General features: G+C 37.7%; 2 protein-coding genes across 4 annotated transcripts in view; both read right to left on the bottom strand.

Annotated features, from left to right (window-relative positions):
* The window catches only part of LOC306870990 (protein SCAI-like), a 30,274-nt gene extending 14,107 nt beyond the window's left edge, over window positions 1-16,167 (bottom strand). The window contains exons 1-3 of one of the 2 annotated variants that reach the window (XM_079418626.1): window positions 15,872-16,167; window positions 15,365-15,450; window positions 4,533-4,647 (exon numbers count right to left, since the gene is read on the bottom strand). In XM_079418626.1, coding sequence (XP_079274752.1) covers window positions 4,533-4,639 — 107 coding nt within the window. In that variant the 5' untranslated portion in view covers window positions 4,640-4,647; window positions 15,365-15,450; window positions 15,872-16,167. The remainder of the gene's footprint in view (window positions 1-4,532; window positions 4,648-15,364; window positions 15,451-15,871) is intronic. The other variant, XM_079418625.1, reaches the window with a different exon arrangement.
* Window positions 16,168-16,899: 732 nt separating this feature from the next.
* On the bottom strand, window positions 16,900-22,990 carry ppp6c (protein phosphatase 6, catalytic subunit). 2 transcript variants are annotated; one of them, XM_079418628.1, is made up of 8 exons: window positions 22,881-22,990; window positions 22,150-22,245; window positions 21,981-22,046; window positions 21,711-21,852; window positions 21,524-21,603; window positions 18,695-18,904; window positions 17,520-17,809; window positions 16,900-17,192 (listed from the first exon to the last, which is right to left on the bottom strand). In XM_079418628.1, exons 1-7 carry the CDS (start codon window positions 22,953-22,955, stop codon window positions 17,561-17,563), a joined length of 918 nt encoding a protein of 305 aa, XP_079274754.1. In that variant the 5' UTR covers window positions 22,956-22,990; the 3' UTR covers window positions 16,900-17,192; window positions 17,520-17,560. The 2 variants fall into 2 exon arrangements, with proteins under 2 accessions (XP_079274754.1, XP_079274755.1); XM_079418629.1 differs by having other exon boundaries at window positions 16,902-17,192; window positions 17,560-17,809.
* Between the last annotated feature and the right edge of the window lie 303 nt (window positions 22,991-23,293).

The raw sequence follows: 23,293 nt of genomic DNA, 5'->3' as shown, positions 1-23,293 counted from the left end.
CGCATATCATTACATAAGCCATTTCTGCCCTTCTGCCTTGACACTCCTATCGCAGGACGTCATGTGGACAACACCAGATGAGCCTTCCAAATATACAAGTGGTCATGGCTGTCATGCACTTAATTAGCATCATCATAGCAATGATGTGAAGACATTGGTGGTGGGAGAGAGAAAAAACAGAGCAATCAGAGAGAGTCAGAAAGTGCGAGTGTGTGAGAGTGTTTGGGCAGGGCTGTGGTGAGTCATAGTGCCGATGATGTGAAGGAATTTGATGAGCTATAGCAATCAGCTGGAGAAGTAGCTCTTTTGCCTCCTCTGCCTCAACTCGCTCTTTATTCTTTTCCCGTCCTTTTCCCCCTGAACCCACCCAAAACACCTCTAGGCCCTATTGTTATCATCAGAGGGTTGCTATGACAACAGAAGCAGGGACTGGGGAAGGAATACAGCAGGTAAATGCAAAAGCCCTCATTTACACACGCTCACACACAATTACAGTAGATGAAGCATCTTTTATGCACCTGTAACGGGCCATGCAGGGAAAGGCGTGGAGACAAAAATGAACGTCAAAAAAAAAAATCATGTCCAGGCATAACCTTGACTTCAGGCCAATACACAAAATGCATATGCACACACACACACACACACACACATCACGCAACACAGCGAAACACCCACGGCACAGACACACCTCCTTTCATTCATGCAGAATCGGCTATAGCGTGAACACGCACACATTTTAACTCTGCAGCTTTCATTGATAATGTGCATTCACACATACACAATGTAAGGTTATAGAGATGGATTTGTGAGATTTACGGTTCACCCCGGTGCCCTTGTGGACTGCGAGAGACAAGGTCAGGAAGGAGATAGGTGCAGTCATTAGGCAGAGCTTTAATTTCACTACATGCACCATTCATTTCCCATCCTCTCTGACAGTATTAATACCCACAAGACAGATTCACTGGCAGAGCACAGCCAGGGACAGACCTGTAAATTAGGGAAGGCAGGAAAGGAGGGAGCCAGGATGGTGTGTGTGCAGATGGGGTCAGATGTGGTGTAATCGAGTAACATGGCAATATTATATCTGCATGCTGTAGGCTGATGCCGTTTATATTCCCGTGTTTTGATGATTGCGCTACTCTGGAATTTATTCTGGAACTGACATTAACAAAAAAGTTAGTTTAGGAAAGTCTACTAACACTATATGGCAGCAAGTAATTCTATTGATATTCTTTTTTTTATCTTAATCTAAAAATATTAGTTATCTAAAATATTTATGTTTCTAGGAATATTGTATATATTGAGAAATAATATACATTGATTTTCTATACTTTTTTTAATTGACCATAGCTATGATGGCATAAACATACAATACCGTTCAAAATTCCGGGTTCAAAGGAAGTAAAAACAGCTAATATTATTGAATATTATTACAGTTTAAAAAAAGTTTTGTATTGTAATATATTTTAAAATGTAATATATTCCTGAGGCAAACTGCTGTTTCTCCAGTATTCAGTGTACACGATGCTTCAGAAATCATTCTAATATGATAATTTGATGCTCAAAAAACATTTCTTATTATTATCAGTGTTGAAGACAGTTGTGCTGCTTAATATTTTGTGGAAACTGTGATACATTTCAGGATTCTTCAATGAATATAAAGGTTATATGAAATGGTATGAACTCAAATAAAATTGTAAATGTCTTTACTGTTACTTTTGATCCATTTAATGTATTCTTGCTGAATAAAATAATTTATTTTTAAAAAGAAAGTTCTTAACGACTCTAAACATTTTAAAAGTAGTGTATGTGTTTGTATGTGTCTGCATTTTTTTTTAAACTCTGTTACATGCTGATAAAGAACATTAATGTGAATATGAAAATTAAAATATCACAATAAAAGCAACTATACAGTAAATGTCTCTACTGAGTCAAACTTGTTTACTAAAGAGATACCAAAGAGGTGAAAGATAGTGTTGCGCTATTAAGTAGTGGAAGTATTAGGTAAGGAAATGAGACCAATTAATAATAGCCGTTTCATTACTGAACTCTACAGGGTGTTGCTAAGCGTCAAATGCAGAAGTAGGCCGCTACTGGTTAGACAGCCTAATTAGCATGGAGAAACAGGGCATGGGGGCGTGGCCTCATAACCAGCTTCTAGTCCTGTATTTATATAGACACGAGCTATCATTAAGGCTATCATTAATAAAACATAAATGCATATACATGCACATTTATATATGTACAGAGCATCATATGAAATCCTTCATGCATAAATAACGAGGACAAAATGCATCACAATGCTTGGACTAATGCTACAATACTAATGCTGAAAAATGTCAGTGGAAGTACTGGGGTTTTTTCTTAGCATTAGTTGATTCGGTTTGGCAATTATCTGAAATTGTCCCAAATGCAGTAGAGACATGTATATCGCTTATCAATTTCAGATTTCCAAATTTAAAAGCCTTAAGGCAAGGAAATATCTTTTTCTGTGCTGTTGATTTGTGTTAATTTGGTGAGATTAATTATGAAAAAAGTAATGAATTCAAATTAATGAATTTTAATGCACACTGCCCCGCCTAGACCTGTATGTCATTTTCCACTGCATGCAGTTGCTGACAAACATGATGAAGAACAACAGTGACGTGATGTAGCTTATGAATGCAGTTTTATTTCCCTAATATTCAAGATATGAAGGCAAAAAAATGCCCCTGCATGGGTCATATCATATACACCTTTATATTATATCATAGTTTAACAATATCATAGAAGCAAGAGTGCTGTTTTTTCCCCGATTTAACTTATTTTTGACCATTTTTGCTTGTTCCCGTTTTGATACAGACGAGGTTAAGAAAAAATGTCCCTGATGCGCTAATAACCTACAGCATGAATATATGAATGTCAGAACATGCGGGTTAGTCTATGCAACAACCTCCTGGACTGTAGCAGTCTCAGTCGCTTATGCAATACAAATGTAACACACCCTGTACATGAGGACAGGACATGGAAACGATAAGAGAGGAGGGAAGGAATACGCGATTGTGAAGACAAGAAAAGAGAAAAAAGAAAGGGGGAAGAAAGAGAGAGAAAGCTAAAAAAGAGAGAGATAGAGCCCACAGCTACTGACATACTTGTCCTATAAATAGTCTTAGCTAAAAATGACTGATTAACTCAAACGCAACCTATTGGCCACTGAGAAATGGTGATAAACACGGAGTGACGTGATTCATTTTTTAAGTGTGTGTAATGCAGAGACAAACGCTGGCAGATATGAGGGGGTGGAAGAGGAGCGCTAAAGATTCATTCAGATGTAAAACTGAGCTCACTTCATTCACCCAGACACTGGAAAATATAAAGGGCTCTCAGCTCCCTATGGATGAACAGGCAAACATCAACACATGCATAAAGCACAGCACAAGATGAGACATTAGAAGCTGCTCATTTATAGATAGATAAAGCACTGACTTATTTTTAAAGGAATAGTTCATCCAAAATCAATATCTTGTCTATATATCCTGTCCAAACAACACTGAACCCCACTGACTTTACACATGGCCAAAAAGACATTAGATTCACATTTTACATTAGAAATGCAGCAATACTTGTTTGGAACAACATGAGGGAGACCAAATGATGACAATTTTCATTTTGGGGTAAATTACCTCTTTATATTTTCGCGATTCACCTAAATTTTGAGACTGAATTCTGTAGACCTGTACTGTGTGAACTGGGTTGGGGACAATCCTCTTTCACGTCTTAAAATACGAGCGCCATTCACTAATTTGTTCATATGGAATTCAGTAACTCACAGCGATGGCTATATGAGCTTTATATCAGCCAAAGGTTTTAGATTCTGTCGCTGGTACTCCCATTAGTTTCGTGGTCTGAAAGCAACCCAAGCGATGTGCTCAATGCTGTCATAAATTTAAAAAGCATTTGAAGCTGCTGTCGGTTAATTAAGATTTGGCCGCCTCGACTAGACTTGGTTATTAAATAACGTTGTCTCAACTGTGATAAGACATTCCAGTGTTACGCAAGTCACCATATTTGATACTAGCATTAGTCACTGTCACTATATGGTTAAAGGCATGATTTATGGGTATTGCAAGAATAGAAAACAAGCTTTGGTATTCAAATGAACTCCTCATGGGACATACCCAAACACAAATGAATAAACGAACAAGCAAAAAAACAAATGAAAGAAATAATGAATGAGAAAAAAATTGAAGGAATTAAAACAACCGAAACAAAGGAACAATGCATGTGCAAAAAAAGAAGAAATAAAATTAAAACAAAACAAGAATGAACAAATGATAGCAAGCGAGAAAGCAAGAAAGAAAGAAAGAAAGAAAGAAAGAAAGAAAGAAAGAAAGAAAGAAAGAAAGAGAAAGAAAGAAAGAAAAGAAAAAAAAGAGATTGAGCTGAGAGTAAGTGTACATAAGGTCACTAGGATTGGACCCAGACAGCAATCTGGGAGGCAAACAAGACCACAAATAAACAGCAAAATACTCAGACGCTGAGAAAAGACTGACCTTAAGCCATTGAAAAGCTGTTTGGACTTGTCCAGAAGATAGCAGAAGTCAGTGACAGTTTTCCTCTCACAGAGAGGGATGTCATCCTCTGCCCCCACCCCTGTCATGGCAGCTGCTGCAAACAAAACAAAAAAAAGCGAATTCAAAACAGACTGTCAGCAGAGTTATGCAAAAGTGAGTCGTTAGCACAAGCACGCCGTTGAAGCAGTGGCGGAAGCAAGTTTTATGAATCACAGTTAAATGAGCACCACAGAATTCTGAACTGACATATTGTGGGTATAAGAATCTGCATCAGTGACGTGGGCAGATGTTGAATCAGCGTGACGAAAACTGACTAATTCCGCCTCCAAACCAACTGACAAGAGTTTCACAGAAGCCTTTAAAATAATCCATTTATCAACCTCATGGAGACGAATAAACCAAGATATATTAAGCTGGAAGTCATTTTTATGTTTCCTTAGTCCAGTGTTTTCCAATCCTGGTCCTGGAGAACCCTGCACAATGCTCAACAGCTCATCAGTAGGCTCCAAAACCTTAAATGTGTGTCAGGTTAGACAGAGACTTCAAAAATGTGCATTGTTAGGGGTTCTCCAGGACCAGGATTGAGGATCACTGCGTTAGTAAAAAAAAATACTGTTTACATCTTAAAGGTGCTGTATGTAGGATTGACATTTAGCGGTTGAACTAGGTATTGCAGTCCAAATTCAAAATATTGGAGAGGGTTTTCAGTGTTGCCAAGTCCGCGGTTTTCCCGCAGACTTGGGCTACTTTAACGCTCTTTCCGCGGGATGTTTTTCATGTCCGCGGGTTGAGGCAACCCCAATAATATGATATTTAGCCCCTGGAATGTGACTTTTACCAGGGGAACCCTACCAAAATAATTTGTATTTTACCCCCGGAATACGATTTTTACCAGGGGATCCCCCCTGAAAAGCAATTGGGCTGCTTTTGAGCTAGTTTTGAGTAGCAATTGGGTGGATTTTGCTGAGAAAACCTGGCAACCCTGAGGGTTTTTTTTTTTTTTTTAACAAAAAAAACAACTCCAACAGGAATGAGCGCACATGACCATGAATGAAATTAAATATGCTGTGTTTTCCGCCAACTGGCAACCCAGATGCCGAAATAAAATTGGGTAATCTGGTAGTGGGCGGGCTTCACAAACCAAAACACAAACCAACATTCCAGGCCGGAACACATATTTTCAAAAGGAGAATAACTAACTGTAGCATTGTTTATCAGATAAACAGGTAGGCCTATGTTAACTTAAATATCTGCAAACATATTATGGTATTTTTATGCTTTAGTAGAGTCAAAAACTGACATACAACAGCTTTAAGGCTTAAAATGGGGAGACAATATATCGGTACCATATCAGCTATTGACCATTATCAGATATTTTTCTTAATAATAACTGTCAATATAATAATATAATTATATAATAATAACTAATAACTGTCAATTGCTGATGTGGTACCGATATATGGTACCGATAATTTATCTGTACCAGTTGATACTGGATATGTATGATATTTCACGCCCATTTCCTCCATTTAGATTATATTTGCATTTATCTTACACTCACTTAACACTGAGCCCAAACCAGTGGTGCTGCAAGATGCCATTAAAAAAAATCTCTTCCATGTTACAACAAGGGATTTTTTCAATGTTTTCTATTTCTGCAACAACACAACTGACAGCTCAGATACTGATGGCATTTTGTATCATATTAAAACAATTTAATTTGAGTTAGTATATCATTATGCATGACTTTATTAGCCACAATGAAAGCAACAACTAATAGTTAACCTTAGCTCTTAAAAAAAATAAAAGATATAATAGTGTTCAAACTAGGACCTTCATGTAATCAAATATGCATATTTCAAATATGCAAACACTGCAACAGCCACTGAGTGTGTACTTTAAATAATGTTAAAATCATTTAATTTAATTTAATGATTTAAAATGCAGAAAGAATCTGTCCACACATTCTTCTGATGCTTCTGGCTGTGATTTGTGATTGATTTTTGTAGTTGTGAATGCATCTGGTGTGAAAAGAATTGTTGCTGGCATCTTATCACATTGTGTCTGGTTAAACATGGTATTAATTTAATCTTTAAATACTAAAAATTTGATAACACTGTTAAATGTAATCTCAAACCTTAAAATGAATAGCCATTTTTCTAACTATACATAAATTCCCTTATAGCATTTAAAAATGATTTGAAGACCAAGAACGTATAAAAAGTAAGGTCAGTTTTGATTTCATGCTGACTTTAAGTCTTTATTTTGTTTACTTTTGACTAAACCGCTAAAGGACAGAGGAGGTTCAGGTCCTGCCAGCAGCCTGCTACATATGCTATCACCCACTGATCTTTTCTGGCTGAACAATAGGTTATCTCAAAGGCCTTTCTTGTTCAGAAATAAGCTCAAAGCTTAAATGAACTATAAAGACAGCATATAGTCTACTCTGCGCAGAAAGAAGAAGGTCGGCTCTTAAAGGGGGCCAATTAATCTGCATGTTTTCACATTAACCAACAACAAAAATAATAATTAACTTCTCGTTCCATTTGTGTATTTACCCATTAAGTTTTTTGTGAATATGGCTTAGCTTGTGTGTTTGTGAGAGACTATGTGTGTCAACCAAACCAAACAACATCACACATTGTCCTCTCTGTGGTGGCAAGAGATAAATGTGGTGTAGATGTGTCATAAGAAGGACATGTGCACTTCTTCTGGCTACCCCAAGAGGAACTGGGCGCTGTGTGTGTGTGTATGTCTGAGGCCATGGATTGGGGGAAAAGGGAGCGAGGGACGTCAAAGGTACAGAGGAAAGTAAGAAAGTGGGAGTGTGACAAACACACGCCTAAGGCTGGATGTGCAGTGCTTACTGTTCGAATCAGATGTTAAATCAGACCAGCTGAGGACAGAATGGGGGAGAAATCCACACAAGAGGATGAACGTTAATAAATATCCATAACGCATATGCAAGACATGAATTTAAATAAGCTTTGTGAGAAAAAAACAACAACTAGAGGCTCAGATGAGGTTCATTTATAAACTGTTAAGAAACTTGAATAGCCTTGACTCAGTGTAGTCACGAATTCAACTTTACCAATGATTTTGAATGAAGCATCATGGTTGAAAAGCTCTAACTCCAGATCTGTGCGAATAAATGGAAAATTGGTATGTTGAAGGCCTATTCTCACCAATAGGAGCAAGTAATGTATGATGTATTGTGCTGACATTGAAAGCCACTGCAGAGAGAAACATCATTTATTGCCTGAAACGGTGTACAATGTCAGCTTTTGTGTGTGTGTGTGTGTGTGTGTGTGTGTGCGCGCATGTGGTCAGACCCAGTGGGTAGTAAGACAAACATTCAGCTGTCAGTCCAAGGTGGCCTGAATGGAAAAGACCTGAGCATGTCCATCACCCCTGCTCAGCCTCCAGATGGCTCACCATGGTCCACGTATGGACCGTTTCAGCCCACCTTAAAAATGCTGTCAACAGAATCAGAGAATATTTGGGGATATTTCACCAAATGAAGAATGTAGCAATGCACGATATTGGATTTTTGCCGATATCCGATATGCCGATATATTTCAGCTCATTTTGGCCGATAGCTGATGCTGATATATTTCCTTTTGTTTGGAAACAACACCACGTCTCTCCTGTGTGGAAATGATAATGAAATTAATTTTAATTTTGGTTAGTTTTAACAAGAACTTATTTGTTAGAATTAAATAAACAATAATGAAGTTATTTTATAATGACAGTACACTGAAAATAACTATAAATAAACTATATCAATCTCTGCATTTTTTTTTCCGAAAGATGCAGTAGTAACCTTAGAATGCATTGATACAATATTTTAAATTGTTCTCTGATATCTACATAGAAGGTATGTGGCTTAGGTAAGGGCAAAAATGTTCCAGAAACGGTTTTACATGTGCATTTACAATCCTAGGATTTCTCCCTAGAATAAAATGGTCTGTTATTGGCTTATTTGGAAGGGTCATGAATAATAATGTTGAGCTCTGCTCTGATTGGCTGTTTCACAGTGCGGCTCAATGAGCTCTGCTCTGATTGGCTGTTTCACAGTGCGGCTCAATGAGCTCTGCTCTGATTGGCTGTTTCACAGTGCGGCTCAATGAGATCTGCTCTGATTGGCTGTTTCACAGTGCAGCTCATTTCAGTAGCTCACACTTTCAAATGCACGATCACGTTTAACTTCCACTTTTGCCTTCGAGATTCGCGATCGCACAAACTCTGTTTATACTATTGAGCGACAGCACTTACCACACATTTTAGAAGATCAGATGCTTGTCAGTGGTGCTCGGGATCTGGAAATCATTTGCCATCATCCTCAGTCATCTCTCCTTACTCTGTTTATGTAGTAAGTGGAATCTTAAGTACTGTAATGTAACAGGCTACCGCTAGCAAGGAGCTAACCATGTCCCTTTAGTGGCTCACGTTATTTTATTAGAACGCGTTATTCGCTTGCCGTGCCTATCTGAATACAGACACCAACCCATCCCTGCACTTCACATCCCCTACACAACATAACATTTATTTCCATGCCATTTTCGCTATTGTCCTCACTTGTTTCTTCACAATACCTACAGAACTTCTGATGGTTCAGCTGGCAGCTGGCCTAGAACATGGGCGGGTATATGCAAATATCGGGGGCGTAACTATTAGTGATCCCGACAGTAACGTCACAGTCGGTGTTATGTTCTGATTCGCCTATTTTTCAGTGGTCTTTTTTATTCACGAGATTAACATAAGGTGGAGGAAACAATGGTGTTTGAGGCTCACGGTATGTCATTTCCATGTACAGAACTCTTATTATTCAACTATGCCAAGGTAAATACTGTTTTCCATTCTATGGTACCTTTAACATTTTAATTTAAGATTTAACATTTGTAGATGGTCTAAAGCAAAAGAGTTGTAAAAATTCGGAAAATCTTTTAGAGCTCATAATTTATTTAAAAAAATATAACATTATACATTAATGAATAAATCCGTATATAAAATTATTTAATTTCCAAGTGTTGTGTTTGTGATTTTTTTATTCATGTAAGCTATAGCTTCTGACCTTTACATGAAAACATGCTCATGGTATTCTGACATCAATTACTGCTTTATTTAATCAGAAACAGCCTAAATGTTATTTGTGTATATTACTTTCATTTTATTAGAAGTTGGCCAACAGCGCCCCCTATGGAATTAAAACTCCTTACTGAGCGAGCATTCGGACCCGGAGGAGGCTGCCGCTGCTGCACGTGCTATTACTGTTTACTCTGTCTATACACCGAATGCTTCATTCTGTATGTGCATTCTCAGTTTAAATGCAGCGATCCAAAAGAGTGAATCTAAATCACCATTCAGGCAAAACTTTGCTTCAAAAATGAGTCACACTGTTGACTTGATTTAAATCGCAAGCACACCCTGAACTCCCTACATGTGAGTTAACATATTCCTCTTATCGGTAAGACATATCGGAATAATTTTTCATATTGGGCTGATGCCAATATTTACATTTAAAGCCATTATCGGCCGATTCCGATATCGGTCCGATAATATCGTGCATCCCTAGAAGAATGTCCCAATTTAAACAATTAATAATCAAATTATTGGCACAGTAACAACCCATTATTTCTAAGGTTGGACAAAATACAAAAAATTGGGTTGGACAATATAGTGCAAACTCTATCAAAAAAAGAACAACATCGCAACGGAAGGTAGCTCAAATTTGTAAAGCACCCATGTTGAGATGCTGAATTTAGTTCAGTGCACAAATGGGGGGAAAAGGCTGACTCGACCTAAATGGTCATGGTTTAGTTTGCTACCAAAGCCCTGTTACCTCCTGCTGGTAACAACACCATCTGGTTCTAAAAAACACTGTGGCCTTTTAAAATCAGCAGTGTATTTTGAAAAAATAATGTTTCTTTTGTAGACATATAGGCCATATATTGCTAATATTTTAATATTAGCTCAGATAATTCTCTGTAGATCTATTAGGACACTTTTAGAGCTCCTAGCTTTCTGTACTTTTCTAAAGGTTTTATAATCCTCCTCGACTCCACCACAGTCCAAATAATGTAACAGTTAATTATCATCAAGCATTTCTCATTAGTTGGTACATAAAATAGAATAAACTAACTCTAATAAAATACATTTAGTGTCACATACGTGCATGATAGATCACAGGAATGTGAGATGCTTCATAAAAACACATTGTGCACACAGATGTTACAAGAAAGTGTACATCTTCTCTGTATTATTCACCTAACATCATGTCTAACTTTTGAACATGCTTGTATTAAGGAAGCACATTCAGTGTTTCACAGTGGTAGTTTGCTGCTACACAGTCTCTGCATACCAAATAGAAATTTGTTGAATGGAAAAGCTGTCTGTTGTACACATTATTTATTCTTTTTAAACAAGAGGCTGTCATTCATTCAAGTCTGCAGTGATTCTCAATTGAATTCATGCACTTTTTTTCAGCATGAGACAGATACTACAGTTGCCATGTGCCAGGAGAACAAGAAAATACAGTCAAAAGTTTTATTCCTGTTTAATATTAAAATGTATACATTTATGGAAGTTCTTCAAAGTTATGAAAATGTTCTGATAGTAAAATATGAAAATATTAACTGCATCATTGATACAATGGTATTAAATTAATTTTATAACTTGATTTGTAGTTGGGCAAAATTAAATATTTTTAACATAACGGTTGATCTTTGTGTGTTTTTATAAATCAATACAAACTAATTAGGCCTAAATTAACTTGATTTCAGTAAATTAAAATGAGCGTGATGTGTTCTTTTAAGAAAAAGAAAAATGTCATTTTCATTTTCATGCACTACAGCTCAAAACTTTGAGGCCAATAAGATTTTTCTGGAAAGAAAATTGACGTTTCTATTTAAAATAAATGCTATTCTTTTGAACTTCCTATTAATCAAAGAATCCTGAAAAGAATTCAGTTTCCACAAGAATGTTAAGCAGCAGCACAACTGTTTTCAACATAATAAAAAATGTTTCTTGAGCGCAAATCAGCATATTAGAATGATTTGTGAAGGGTCATGTAACACTGTAATAGGAGCTGAACATTCTGCTTTGCCATCACAGGAATAAATCACATTACAAAAAACAATTGCAAAATGTATTTTGTAAATATTCTAATGATTATTTGTTAGCAGTACTATTAAATGGACATCTCTAGTGTTCACCGTGAAAATTTTTAACCACAAAATCCAAGTATCCATTTAACAAAGGTATTCTAAATAAAACAGGTTTGTATACCTTCATCTTGGTCAGATGATGCTCAATAGCCACACTACATTACATACACACTACATGGGGAAGTCGTGGCCTAATGGTTAGAGAGTCGGTCTCGTAATCCAAAGGTTGCAGGTTCGAGTCTCGGGCCGGCAGGAATTGTAGATGGGGGAGTGAATGTCCAGCGCTCTCTCCACCCTCAATACCACGACTGAGGTGCCCTTGAGCAAGGCACCGAACCCCCAACTGCTCCCCGGGCGCCGCAGCATAAATGGCTGCCCACTGCTCCGGGTGTGTGTTCACTGCTGTGTGTGTGTTCACTGCTGTGTGTGTGTGTGTGTGTGTGTGTTCACTGCTGTGTGTGTGCACGTTGGATGGGTTAAATGCAGAGCACGAATTCCGAGTATGGGTCACCATACTTGGCTGAATGTCACTTCACTTCACTACATTCATATAACACGCAAACGACAACTGGCACCCATTGAGAATAAGCAAGTATATTAAAATAACTATTGTTGATCAATACCCAGATCAATATTGACACGGTGCTTGAAAGAGCTCTATTTTCTGGTTGTAGCAACTGGTAATTGAAATTATCAGGATGTACATATATAGACACATAGATAGGGAATAGAATCAGCCATAAGCCTCAGACCAGAGGATGTGAGATCTTATGCTGAAACTTGTCCACTAAGACCCTATTGATGCAATCTAGGAATGAATGGAAGATGGGCTTTAGAGAATTAATGATAAGAGGATGTGGAAAATAGGAAACGTATAAGAAAGATCTGCTTGTCTCATGAAGGTAACGCATCCATGCTCTTTGTATAAAGCCAGCGGTGGTAAAAGGCTTCTGCACAGAGATGTGTGCTTGACCCACATATCCTTTCCTTCCATAAAAATGTATGAGCTATGCATCTGCAGCAAAAGAACTGCAGGATGAGGAGGAATGTGTATGTATGTCCCTGTATGTAACCTACACATGCGACTGAAAATCTATGCCAAATCAATATCCTATAATACAGAATATAGGGCCATCACTTCTTGCAGTCACTGCATCACTGAACACATTTTATTAATAGTACTGAAAATTACTTTCACTGACATCTAGACACATACCAAATATTATGCTGAAAGTAGACCTACTATGAACCAGCCTACTTGGTTATACAAAGTCCAAATAAAAATAAATAATACTACGAAAGATCAGTCATTGATCAATCTGTGATCTCTCTCTCAGTTAAAGAGGTCACACAAACACATATGCTGATTAATGCATCTAACCTTAGCGCAAAGGCCTACATGGCTGCTCATAGTAATGGAATACCGTCACTGTGAAACGTCAGGACTCAAAAGAGAGTGAAAGTGAGTTAGGGAAGTAAACATGGTGGACTTGGTGGCTGAAGAGCCCAAGTCTCTCTAACAGTATTCAGATCCACACAGGAATGTGGTAAGAAGTAAACGCAGAGGAAAATAGGACAGGTGTCCTATATAACACAGGACACAAACAGAGGGAGTGAGAGCCTTTGCTATGCTTATGAACTAGCTTGCAATCTTCCTCTAACTTAAAAAAAAAAAAAACTTTCATTGTGCTTTATGCAACACAAATTTGATTGGCTGACAGAATCAGCATCTCCTCGCACTCTATGACTGCTTTGATCAGGGTTTCTCTCACTACTAGGCTGAGTGCCACTTTGGGGTTTTTTTTTTTTTTCACTACCCCACCCCGTCAGTGCATATGTTGCATACGACCAGTGGACGTCCTGCATTGGGTTTAAATGGAACATCTTAAGCCCCTGATAACTTGGAATCCACTATGGAGCCGATTTATTATTAAGCATGATCTGCACAATATCACAGTGTTGCTCTATCTGTATACATGGAGCTACCATGAGTTCATATAAACTTGCATCGTTCACTTGATGTAGTGGAACGTGCTGTAAAATGGTGATGGGATTCCCCGATCTAAAGTGTTTAGAAAAAGCTTGCAAGTGTTTGTCTAAATGAAGTTCCAAACGTAGGTTCGGAGGAGCCTAATCATTCAGTCCTGTCAATTATCATTACGAGCTTATATAAGCAGCTCCCATTGCACCTTCCCAGCGTCAATTCTTCTGGCATCCCTCCACCTCCCCATCTCCTCCTCTATTTCTGTTTTTCTCCCTGTAGAGCCTCTTTCACACAGAAATTCCAGAAAATACACAGATAATGTGTCCTGTGATCGTTTGATTGTGGTTAATTCACACTCGGGAAATCGCCATCTCTCTACTCCACTCATATGCTGTTCCAGACCAGTTGAAACAAAATGCTTGATATTTTGGAACCATTTTCCCTGGAATTTTTTTTTTTTTGCCATATGAACCACAAGTTGTGACTGACTTCAGTATTTTTATGTATATCTGAGTGAAACAAAATATTGAATGAGAAAAACAGAGGAAGGGACTAGATTTTATCACACCTCCTTGGTGTCTCTAGATGATGGTTGGAGGAGAGTGGTTAAGGATGTTGTGCAAAGTAAATAGGGTCCATTTTGATTTCATGTGGACTTCAAGAAATGTTGGACTCACAATGTTGTAGCTACTCAATGTCAGCGCAAACTGAGGTACTTGAATCACAGCAGTGTTGTTGATACTGACAGTTAAATAGGGTGCAGGCAACTAAAATCGGTTGACAATAAAATTAATATTTTAAGATTAATAACACGTTATTGTCAACACCCAAATAAGAAAATACTCATATACTTGTACCTATTAGAAACAAAAGAAGAATTCTTTCCAGGAGCTCATTCTTGATTAAGAGCCAGTCTGCATGACGTCATTTCAGCCAAGCAACCTGGTGGCTCTTTTCACAGATGATGTGTGTGAGAGAGCCGATGCTGAGAAACATGCTTGTCTGCATCAAATCTCTCTTTGTTCTCGGTTCCAGCCATCTGAAGTCAGTTATTCTCGCACGATGATCATAGAACCTCATTCGAAGTTCAATGCATGTTCATAACACAGCCATAATAAGCTTCCTATACAATATTATACAATTCGCACATGCCCTTACAGTTAGATTATGCACGCACGGCCGATGCAGCCTGATCGAGAACAATAAAAAGATCAGACAGCGAGCGCTCTGCAAAATCCAACCCCGTGCTGTTGCAGGACAGAATGAACCCAGCTTGAACATACAGCAATTCCTGCAACAGCCAATGATTTTTCAACCGACTTCATTCAATAATAATACAGAGATGCTTATTGGCTCGGGTTCCATTCACAATATCACTCCCGACTCGAATATCTGGGTGGACTAAAAGAAACAATAGACAAAGGGTGAGAATCAAAACTGAACGTAAAGCGTTTGGCAGCGTGCATCTCTGCGTAATAGCGCTCGTTCCGTTCATTGACCAGGAACTGATTGACTGATCGCTGTTGTTCTACATCAATTACCAGTGTGAAGAATAACAACAACGCTCATTTCTGTGACACTTCACACCATTAAGCCATTCGGCACATCTAAATGCATTTACTCAAGTGCATCAAGCCTGTGTCTCACCTATAATGACTTACCTCGCTCTCACGCGATGGCTGTCTGTCTCTTTCTCTTTCTCTTTCTCAGATCAGGATGCGGTAATACACGACAACTCTGTGTGACTCTGTCAAAGATGAAACTGTAGGTTGGATGGTGTAATGGTAATAGAGGCGACAGAACGGTGTTAACATGGTTTAGTGCGTTCAGAGAGCAGAAGCGTGCTTGTCCTCAAAATGACCATCAGAGTTGATTAAACTGTGGCTTTAGCAGATGCTGAGGCTGAATGGATTTGATGTGCTCTGTTAGATATGTAAGCTATACATATGTGGGGCTGATATACATACACCTTCCTATAAAAACGTTGCGCTTTGACTGAAAGCTACGGAATAAAAAAATCATATTTTAGTGATGGTGTGTCTGACTGATGCTTGACTATATTAGTCCACCAAGACGTGTTAACTTAAGTCGTGTTTCTCTTTTGCCTAATGCATAACTTACATCGCCGAGCATTATCTGTCAAAAAAGTCACTGATTTGAAACCCAACCTGAGCACTGGTGTAGTTAAGTGCAGCTATCTCCTGTTTCTGCTCCTCAAGAACAGCGTTTCCAGGTAGCTAGAGCCTGTGAATCTCGCCCCGACACAAATCTAGACATCCAGTGCGGTGGCGCACCGTCATTTACATCCAGCTCATTCAAATCACCCTCCCAGGGAAGAGCAGGGAGTATCTGCCATTCGGCATCTACTGCGGTCGACGGTTCAGTCTGGCCAGTTGAATTTTCATTGACTGTTGTGGCAACCCGCTCAAACGAACGTGCTTGTCAGATCCCCACCATTCTGAGTGCCGTTCGACGCATTCCATTGGTTGGCAGCGGTGTCAGTCAGGCTATAACTTACTCATAGAGGCGGGACTACCGTAGTACTGCCATCTATGGCGCTGCCTGTTGGAATTAAAAGGTACGTGCGCCGCTCAGCGGCGTCTTAATGTAGTGACTTTAACCCTTTAACTCGCACCCCTAAAAGCAGCTAATGAAAAAAAATATTTGAACTTAATTTTTATTAGTAGACATCTAATAAATAGCCTCAAGCAAGTTTTTTTAAATTATTTTATACAAGGTATAAAAAAGCTGTCAGTCCATGGTAACATTAAATCTTGATATAAATTTAGAGAACTATTTCATGAGTTATTTTCCAATAATAAACATTCCTTTAACTTTATTAAAGGTCTTGGATACATTTCATAACCTTCAGGGTCCACAAAGATAAAAAAAAAATTATTTAAAAGTCTGTATAATATATATATATATATATAGCTGTATGCTATATGATATGTCTTTTACATACATATCAACCTCGTATGATTTTGGATAATTACAGTAAATAAACACTTGAGCATTTCTCATATATTTAGCTATGTTTCTGTTCTGTATTCTGAGAAATTGCCCTCTCATCTCTTCTTTTTAATAGATTTATTCCATATCAAAAAGATGTCAGTTAAAGGGTTAAAATGGCAATGTGTGTAAAGAATAAGTGATATTTTCATGCTTCCATCGATTAGGAGATAACACCAGAAATATAACTTAATAATAAAGGCGTTTATTTTCAATGTTTAATTGGTAAATGGGCTGCCGTTTTTCTACAATAATAAAATACAACAAATCTGAGAAAGAAAAAGAAGAAGATTAAATCAATACAATTATATTAATGTACAAAATAATCACAGCCTCCTTTGTCCTGTTGTCTGGTCATCGCTTCAACCCTTTTCTACACTTGAAAGCAATGAAAAAGAACAGTGTCACTGTTTTGGAGACATTTGGAGCAGACTGACCAGCACTTGGTTGTGTCAGTGACTATTTCTGATCTGTTCTCTGAAAAACACAAACAACACGGTGCTCTGATCAGGCGAGTTGTTACATCATGAACTTTTATCATTAAATGGTCAATGTCTGTTAGATCTACATTTAAAGCCCTGTAAGAAGAGCAAGAGGATGTCCACTTATTTACGGTCACATGCTCACATTAACAAGATTGTACTGACCAAATAATGACCAACTTAAACAGTCAAAAGAGTCCATAATCCTGACCATAGTTAACTGTTGTTATTCTAGAGAGCACTTCAATCTTTACAAAAATATGTGCGTTTAAAAAAAAAAAAAAAAAAAAAGCGACAGAAATGAAAGACCATAACAACGAACAATGAAAAGGAGAGGGCTGGATGCAGGCGACAATGAAGACCTCAGAGGAAGTAGGGTGTTGTCGTTCTAGGTGGTATGACCCTTTCCGAATCAGGAACGGCCCGGAATAACTTGGGCTCCCTTGTGTTCACGTCTTTGAAGACCATGATGGAGGCAATGTTACCGCAGCGGTAGCAGTAGTTTGGGGCCGACCAGACGGTCACCAGCTTCTCATCAAACATGAATTTGTAGCCTTCGTGAACCAACTGATGTGCACGGCAAATCAGCTTCAAGTTGTTGATGTGAACAAACTTTAATGGAAAGAGAGGAGAAAAAAAAAAAAAACTATTCAGGTTTTGGATAAACAGGAACATTTACTGAAAGTTTTTACGTTTACTAGTATGTCACATTTATCAAACAGCCAATACGTTGAATTAGCCTAAATGTTTTTATTATTTACTAATCATTTCATTGTCAGACTAATATTTAGCAAAAGCGTGGTTCATCAAAATTCAAGTCCTCCAAGAAAATCCAGAGACCACAAAACTAAATGTGACCCTGGACCATAAAACCAATCATAAGGGTACATTTTTTGAAATTTAGCTTTATACATCATCCGAAAGCTGAATAAATAAGCTTTCCGTTGATGTATGGGTAGTTAGGATAGGACAATATTTGGCCGAGATACAACTATTTGAAAATCTGGAATCAGGTGCAAAAAAAAATCTAAATATTGGGAAAATCGCCTTTAAAGTTGTCCAAATTAAGTTCTTAGCAATGCATATTACTAATCAAAAATTAAGTTGAGATACATTTACAATAGGACATTTACAAAATATCTTCATGGAACATGATCTTTACTTAATATCTAAATGATTTTTGGCATTAAAAAAAAAAAAAAAAAAAAAAACATTGACCCATACAATGTATTTTTGGCTATTGCTACAAATATACCCCAGCGACTTAAGACTGGTTTTGTGGTCCAGGGTCACAAATAAAATTACATTGGTCTTAGTTTTGATCCGATTTGAAATTACTTCTATTTCTCGATTTACTGGGAGATATTTTTGTGAAAAACTTGAGCCAGTAAAGTATGTGAGGATGACAACAACTACACCTCCATTTCAACTCAGGCAGCGATTGACAACATGCAGATTTCCAGATTTCCAAACTGTACATTGAGAGAATGCTCTTACCTCATTGGTAACCTTAGCACCAAACAGCCAGCCAGCACCCCTTGGGCTGATAGCCCAGGTGTCCACATCCTCTGGATCGGACCAGACAAGATCACAAAATGCTCCCTTGTGAGGAATTTCCTGATTGCGTTCAATGGTGCGTATCTGGTCCAGAGTTTTGATGTCAGGTGAAAGGCCACCATGTACACAAAGGATCTGCTCATCTATCAACTGCAGGAGAAATCAAAACATCACAGTAAGTACAGCAGAGGGAAAATGTAACCTTAAACAGTCTTTCAGACCATTATAAAACATGTTGAAAGTAGACCTACCAAAAAATAAAAAGTAACAAAAAAAATTACAATAAACATCTGAGCCTGTATTCACAAAATATCTTAAAAGTAGCTCATAACTCTCAGATTTTGGAGAAAATCTTAAAAATAATGGGTGTGTAAGTCCTACATTTTTGCTCTAAGAGTATTTCACAAAGCGTTTTAGCACTAAAACTAGCTTCTAAATCTGTGAAACATTAGGAGTAGTGAAAAGGACTCCAAGCCACAAACTATCCTAAAACGGCTGTTAGCAGCAATCTGCCTCAGAACATAAACATTTTAAAAAGGTATCAATTTTGGTTTTGGAGGTTATCCCTACTCAATTTTCCTTTGATTATATTCTTGTTTTCATTAACCAGTTGGGCAAGAAGTAACAGCTGTTCTTGCATCCATTTTTTTTTTTTACATTTGCATGTCTTACTATCAGCCATGATTATTCTACTCTGTTATTTAAAAGGCGGTATGCATAGCATAGGCCTATGCATATAGTAATTATATGCATAGGCCTACCCGCTAATTGTTTTTGAGAAGCATACATGTAAGAGGCTGACAATTAGCTGAACATATACTTTAATTAGTGACACTTAGCCTGCATTTTAAAATCTTTGAATATGGCAACATGATATCACGCTCTACAATATTTCTATGAATAAATCTCTGACAGAGAGCCCTCCCCTATCAGCCAATCACTGTGTGCATAGTTAATAAGCATGCCGATATCATCCATGGCAATGAGGTCAACTCTGCCCTTACTCTTAGCTTAAGACGTCTCTCCATTCCTTCAATAGAGTCAAGACATTTACAAAAATGATAAGAAGATGAATATGAGACAAAACTACAGAATGTCACATTTTATTATTGGGAGATTCAACATATAGATGTTTTACCAGCTAAGAAGTTCAGCACTTTTATAGTTTCATCCCTCTATCTGATGTGAGCATAAGTATTGGAACAGTTGCCTCACAGGTCTTTCTAAGTGATCAGCTGTGTTCGGTTGCATTAATTCTTCAGATATTAAAAGCAGGGAATGTGTCGTATCAGTTATATCCATTACTTCTGCATTCTGAATCTTGCATTCGATGATGACACACACAAACCAGGATGAAGATGAGGGAGCTGACTTTGAGAGAAAAGCAAGTGATTTGGATGCTAAAAGAAAAGAGGAAGTCAATTAGAGCTCTAGCAAAAACAAAGGGCATGGAGAAATCAAGAGTTTGGAAACCACCAGCGACACCAGCAACCAACAACTACCTGATTGGCTGAGAAAACAACAGTAGTTGATGACATACAAATCATAAAAGCTGTGAAAATTAACCCTAAAAGACGTGTCTGCAAAATCACCAACAACTTCCAGAAAGCTGGGGTGATGCTCTGACAATCTACTGTCCTCAGGAGACTTTGACACAGAATTACAGATGCTACACAGCAAGATGCAAACCTCTGACCAGCACCAAAAATAGAGAGGCAAGATTAGAGTTTGCAAAAAAGCATAAAGGTGAGCCAGAAGAGTTTTGGAACTGTGTTTATGGACCGATGAGACAAAGATGAACCTTTATCTAAGTGATGGGAAAGCAAAAATGTGGAGAAAAAAAAAGGGAACTGCAATGATCCCAAGCATACAGCCTCATCTGTAAAGCATGGTGGAGGTGGTGTCATGGCATGGGCATGCATGGCTGCCTCTGGAACAGGCCCTCTCAGCTTTACTGATGACTTAATGTATGATGACAGCAGCAGAATGAATTTGGAAGGGTACAAAACCATCTTGCCTACCAATATTCAAGAAAATACCACCAGATTCATTGGGAAGTGCTTCATATTGCATCAGGACAATGACCCAAAACACCCTGCCAGTTCAGTCAAGGAATTTATAAGGGCAAAGAAATGGAAAGTCTTAGACTGCCCAAGTTAATCTCCAGATTTAAATCCGATTGAACATGAATTTCACCAGCTGGAGAGGAGAGTAAAGGCAGAAACTCCCCAAAACAAGCAACTATTGGGATTGACTGCATTAAAGGCTGAGAAAAGTATTTCAAAGGATGAGACCAAGAGTCTGGTGATGTCTATGGGTCACAGACTCACTGCTGTGATTGTGTGCAAGGGATCTGCAACTAAATAATAGCTTTTAATCTTTTATATCTGCCTTATGTTCAACTGTCCCAATATTATGCTCACATCAATGAGTGGGATGAACTCTAAAAGTGCTGTTCTTTTTATTTGGTAAAACATGTATGCGTTTAAACGGCTAATAATAAAATCTGGCATTCTGTAGTTTTGTCTCATTCATCTTTTAATATTTGCAAATGTCTTGACTCCACAGCCAACAGAGCAATTTTGCCTTTACTGTTCCAATACTTACGGAGGGGATTGAGAGAGAGATATATATATATATATATATATATATATATATATATATATATATATATATATATATATATATATATATATATATATATATATATATATATATATATATACACACACACACAGTATAAAATTGCACTATAAAAACAATACTTACAGCAGCAACAGTCAGCATATCAAACACTTTAGTGCAGTATCGCCAAGCATTAGCATTACCATATTTCGTTTGGCACTCATCTATAAAAGTAAGGAAAGAATGGAAATGAAAATCCAAAAACATGCACAACAAATTATCAATAAAATAAATATTGCGAAAAGTGTGCATTAGATTTCTGCCATCTCACCATAAAAGCCATAGACTTGTGTTATCTGCCTGCTCTCATGATTGCCACGCAACAGTGTGATGCGGTCAGGCCACTTTGCTTTAAGTGCTAGCAAATATGTGAACGTTTCTAAGCTGTAGTACCCTCGGTCAACAAAGTCACCCTACAGGAAAGAAAACATACCAATGTCTATTCAGTATACACTTGGGTGGAAAACATGGTTTCCAATGAGTCACCAAATATGAACTCAAAACAGTTTATTATGTATAATTATCTGTATGGATACAATACCATGAAAATGTAATTTGTGTCTGGTACTTGGCCCCCAGTTCTGAAGAGTTCACATAAGTCATAAAACTAGAGAAAGAAAAGGTTTAGATCAATATACATGTTGTAATATTAAAAAACGACATTGGTCACAACATATGTACACAGCAGAGAAGATTAGGCCTGCTCGCACCTGTCCGTGAATATCCCCACATACAGTGACTGGAGTGGATACTGGCTGTACATTTGATTCTTCAAGTAGCAGGTCACATACATAATCACACAACCTCTGTCAAAGCAATAGAAGAAAACACAGCAGGTTTGATCAAGTTTGTTAAGGAAATAACATCACTGAATATGATAGCAGCAGCAGATCAGAGCACTGCATCTAAAATCATATTAATACATAAAGTGTTCATTTAATTCACATTTTTCAATATCACAAATGGACTAATTCAGAAGCCTAACGTTAGTTGTTTACGTACAGGAGCTCTATTCTCAGACAAGAGAACGGAGGATGATTCAATCAAGACTGAAAACTGCTAATAATCAAATATCATAAAATGAGATTATCTAAAAGGCTGACTAACGTTAAATGGAAAGTAACGTAGATGGGCGTTTCAAATTAGTTCGCTTGATAGCAACAACATAAGTAACGTTAAGCCACCCCAGGAATTTACAAGTAATAATCAGTTACACACCTTTATTACGACTAACTGCTTTTTTTGCTCGTATATCTGGTTATTTCTGACACCATGTATAAAATAAATCCCGGAACACACTGACTGGATTCATACGCAGCGCTAACGACTGCATTGCACTGACACACTGCTATTTTCCCAGCCTTTGCATGGCTTCAGAATTATATCACAACTATCATGTTTAATATTTTGAGAAAAAAATAGAATTGCTGATCATAGTCACCTTTAAGTCGTTCTCTGGAAGGTATTTGCACTGTCTCGCGATTTCAACATACTTTTCTAGGTCCAACGGCGCCATTTTAAGAACAACAGTCGATAGAAGAAGCAAAGAGGAAGTCTTTCTACGTCATGCTGGGCGGTAATGATTGGCACAGGGATTGACCAATCAGTGCTTTGATACGATCCTGCGCGCTTTCAGTAGTATCGGTGGTCATTATTCTCACGCTCTCGAAATAAACTCGAAAAACACCGTGAGCAATAAATAGAGGCTTATGTTTGAGAAAATATTAATAAATAAATAAAATAAAATGAGTGAATAGTTAGTGCATCAAAATCCAAATCCGTTATTAAAAGCATACTACATTCATTTACCACGAGGTGGCAACATAAAGTCGTATAAAGTTCATGACACACACA

Source organism: Barbus barbus (assembly GCF_936440315.1).
Source record: "Barbus barbus genome assembly, chromosome: 6".
In the NCBI taxonomy this organism is placed as follows: Eukaryota; Metazoa; Chordata; class Actinopteri; order Cypriniformes; family Cyprinidae; genus Barbus; species Barbus barbus.
Note: the sequence above shows the minus strand (reverse complement) of the source record. Positions and strands in the feature narration are given on the sequence as shown.

Bases quoted from the DNA above. Each gene is read 5' to 3' on its own strand.
- ppp6c (XM_079418628.1), bottom strand. From the start codon at position 22,955: ATGGCGCCGTTGGACCTAGAAAAGTATGTTGAAATCGCGAGACAGTGC. The intron at 22,047-22,149 runs GTGCGAGCAGGC...TTCTTTCTCTAG, and splicing joins GTGGGGATATTCACGGACAG to TTTTATGACTTATGTGAACT. The intron at 21,604-21,710 runs GTGAGATGGCAG...TTACTTTTATAG, and splicing joins ACAAGTCTATGGCTTTTATG to ATGAGTGCCAAACGAAATAT.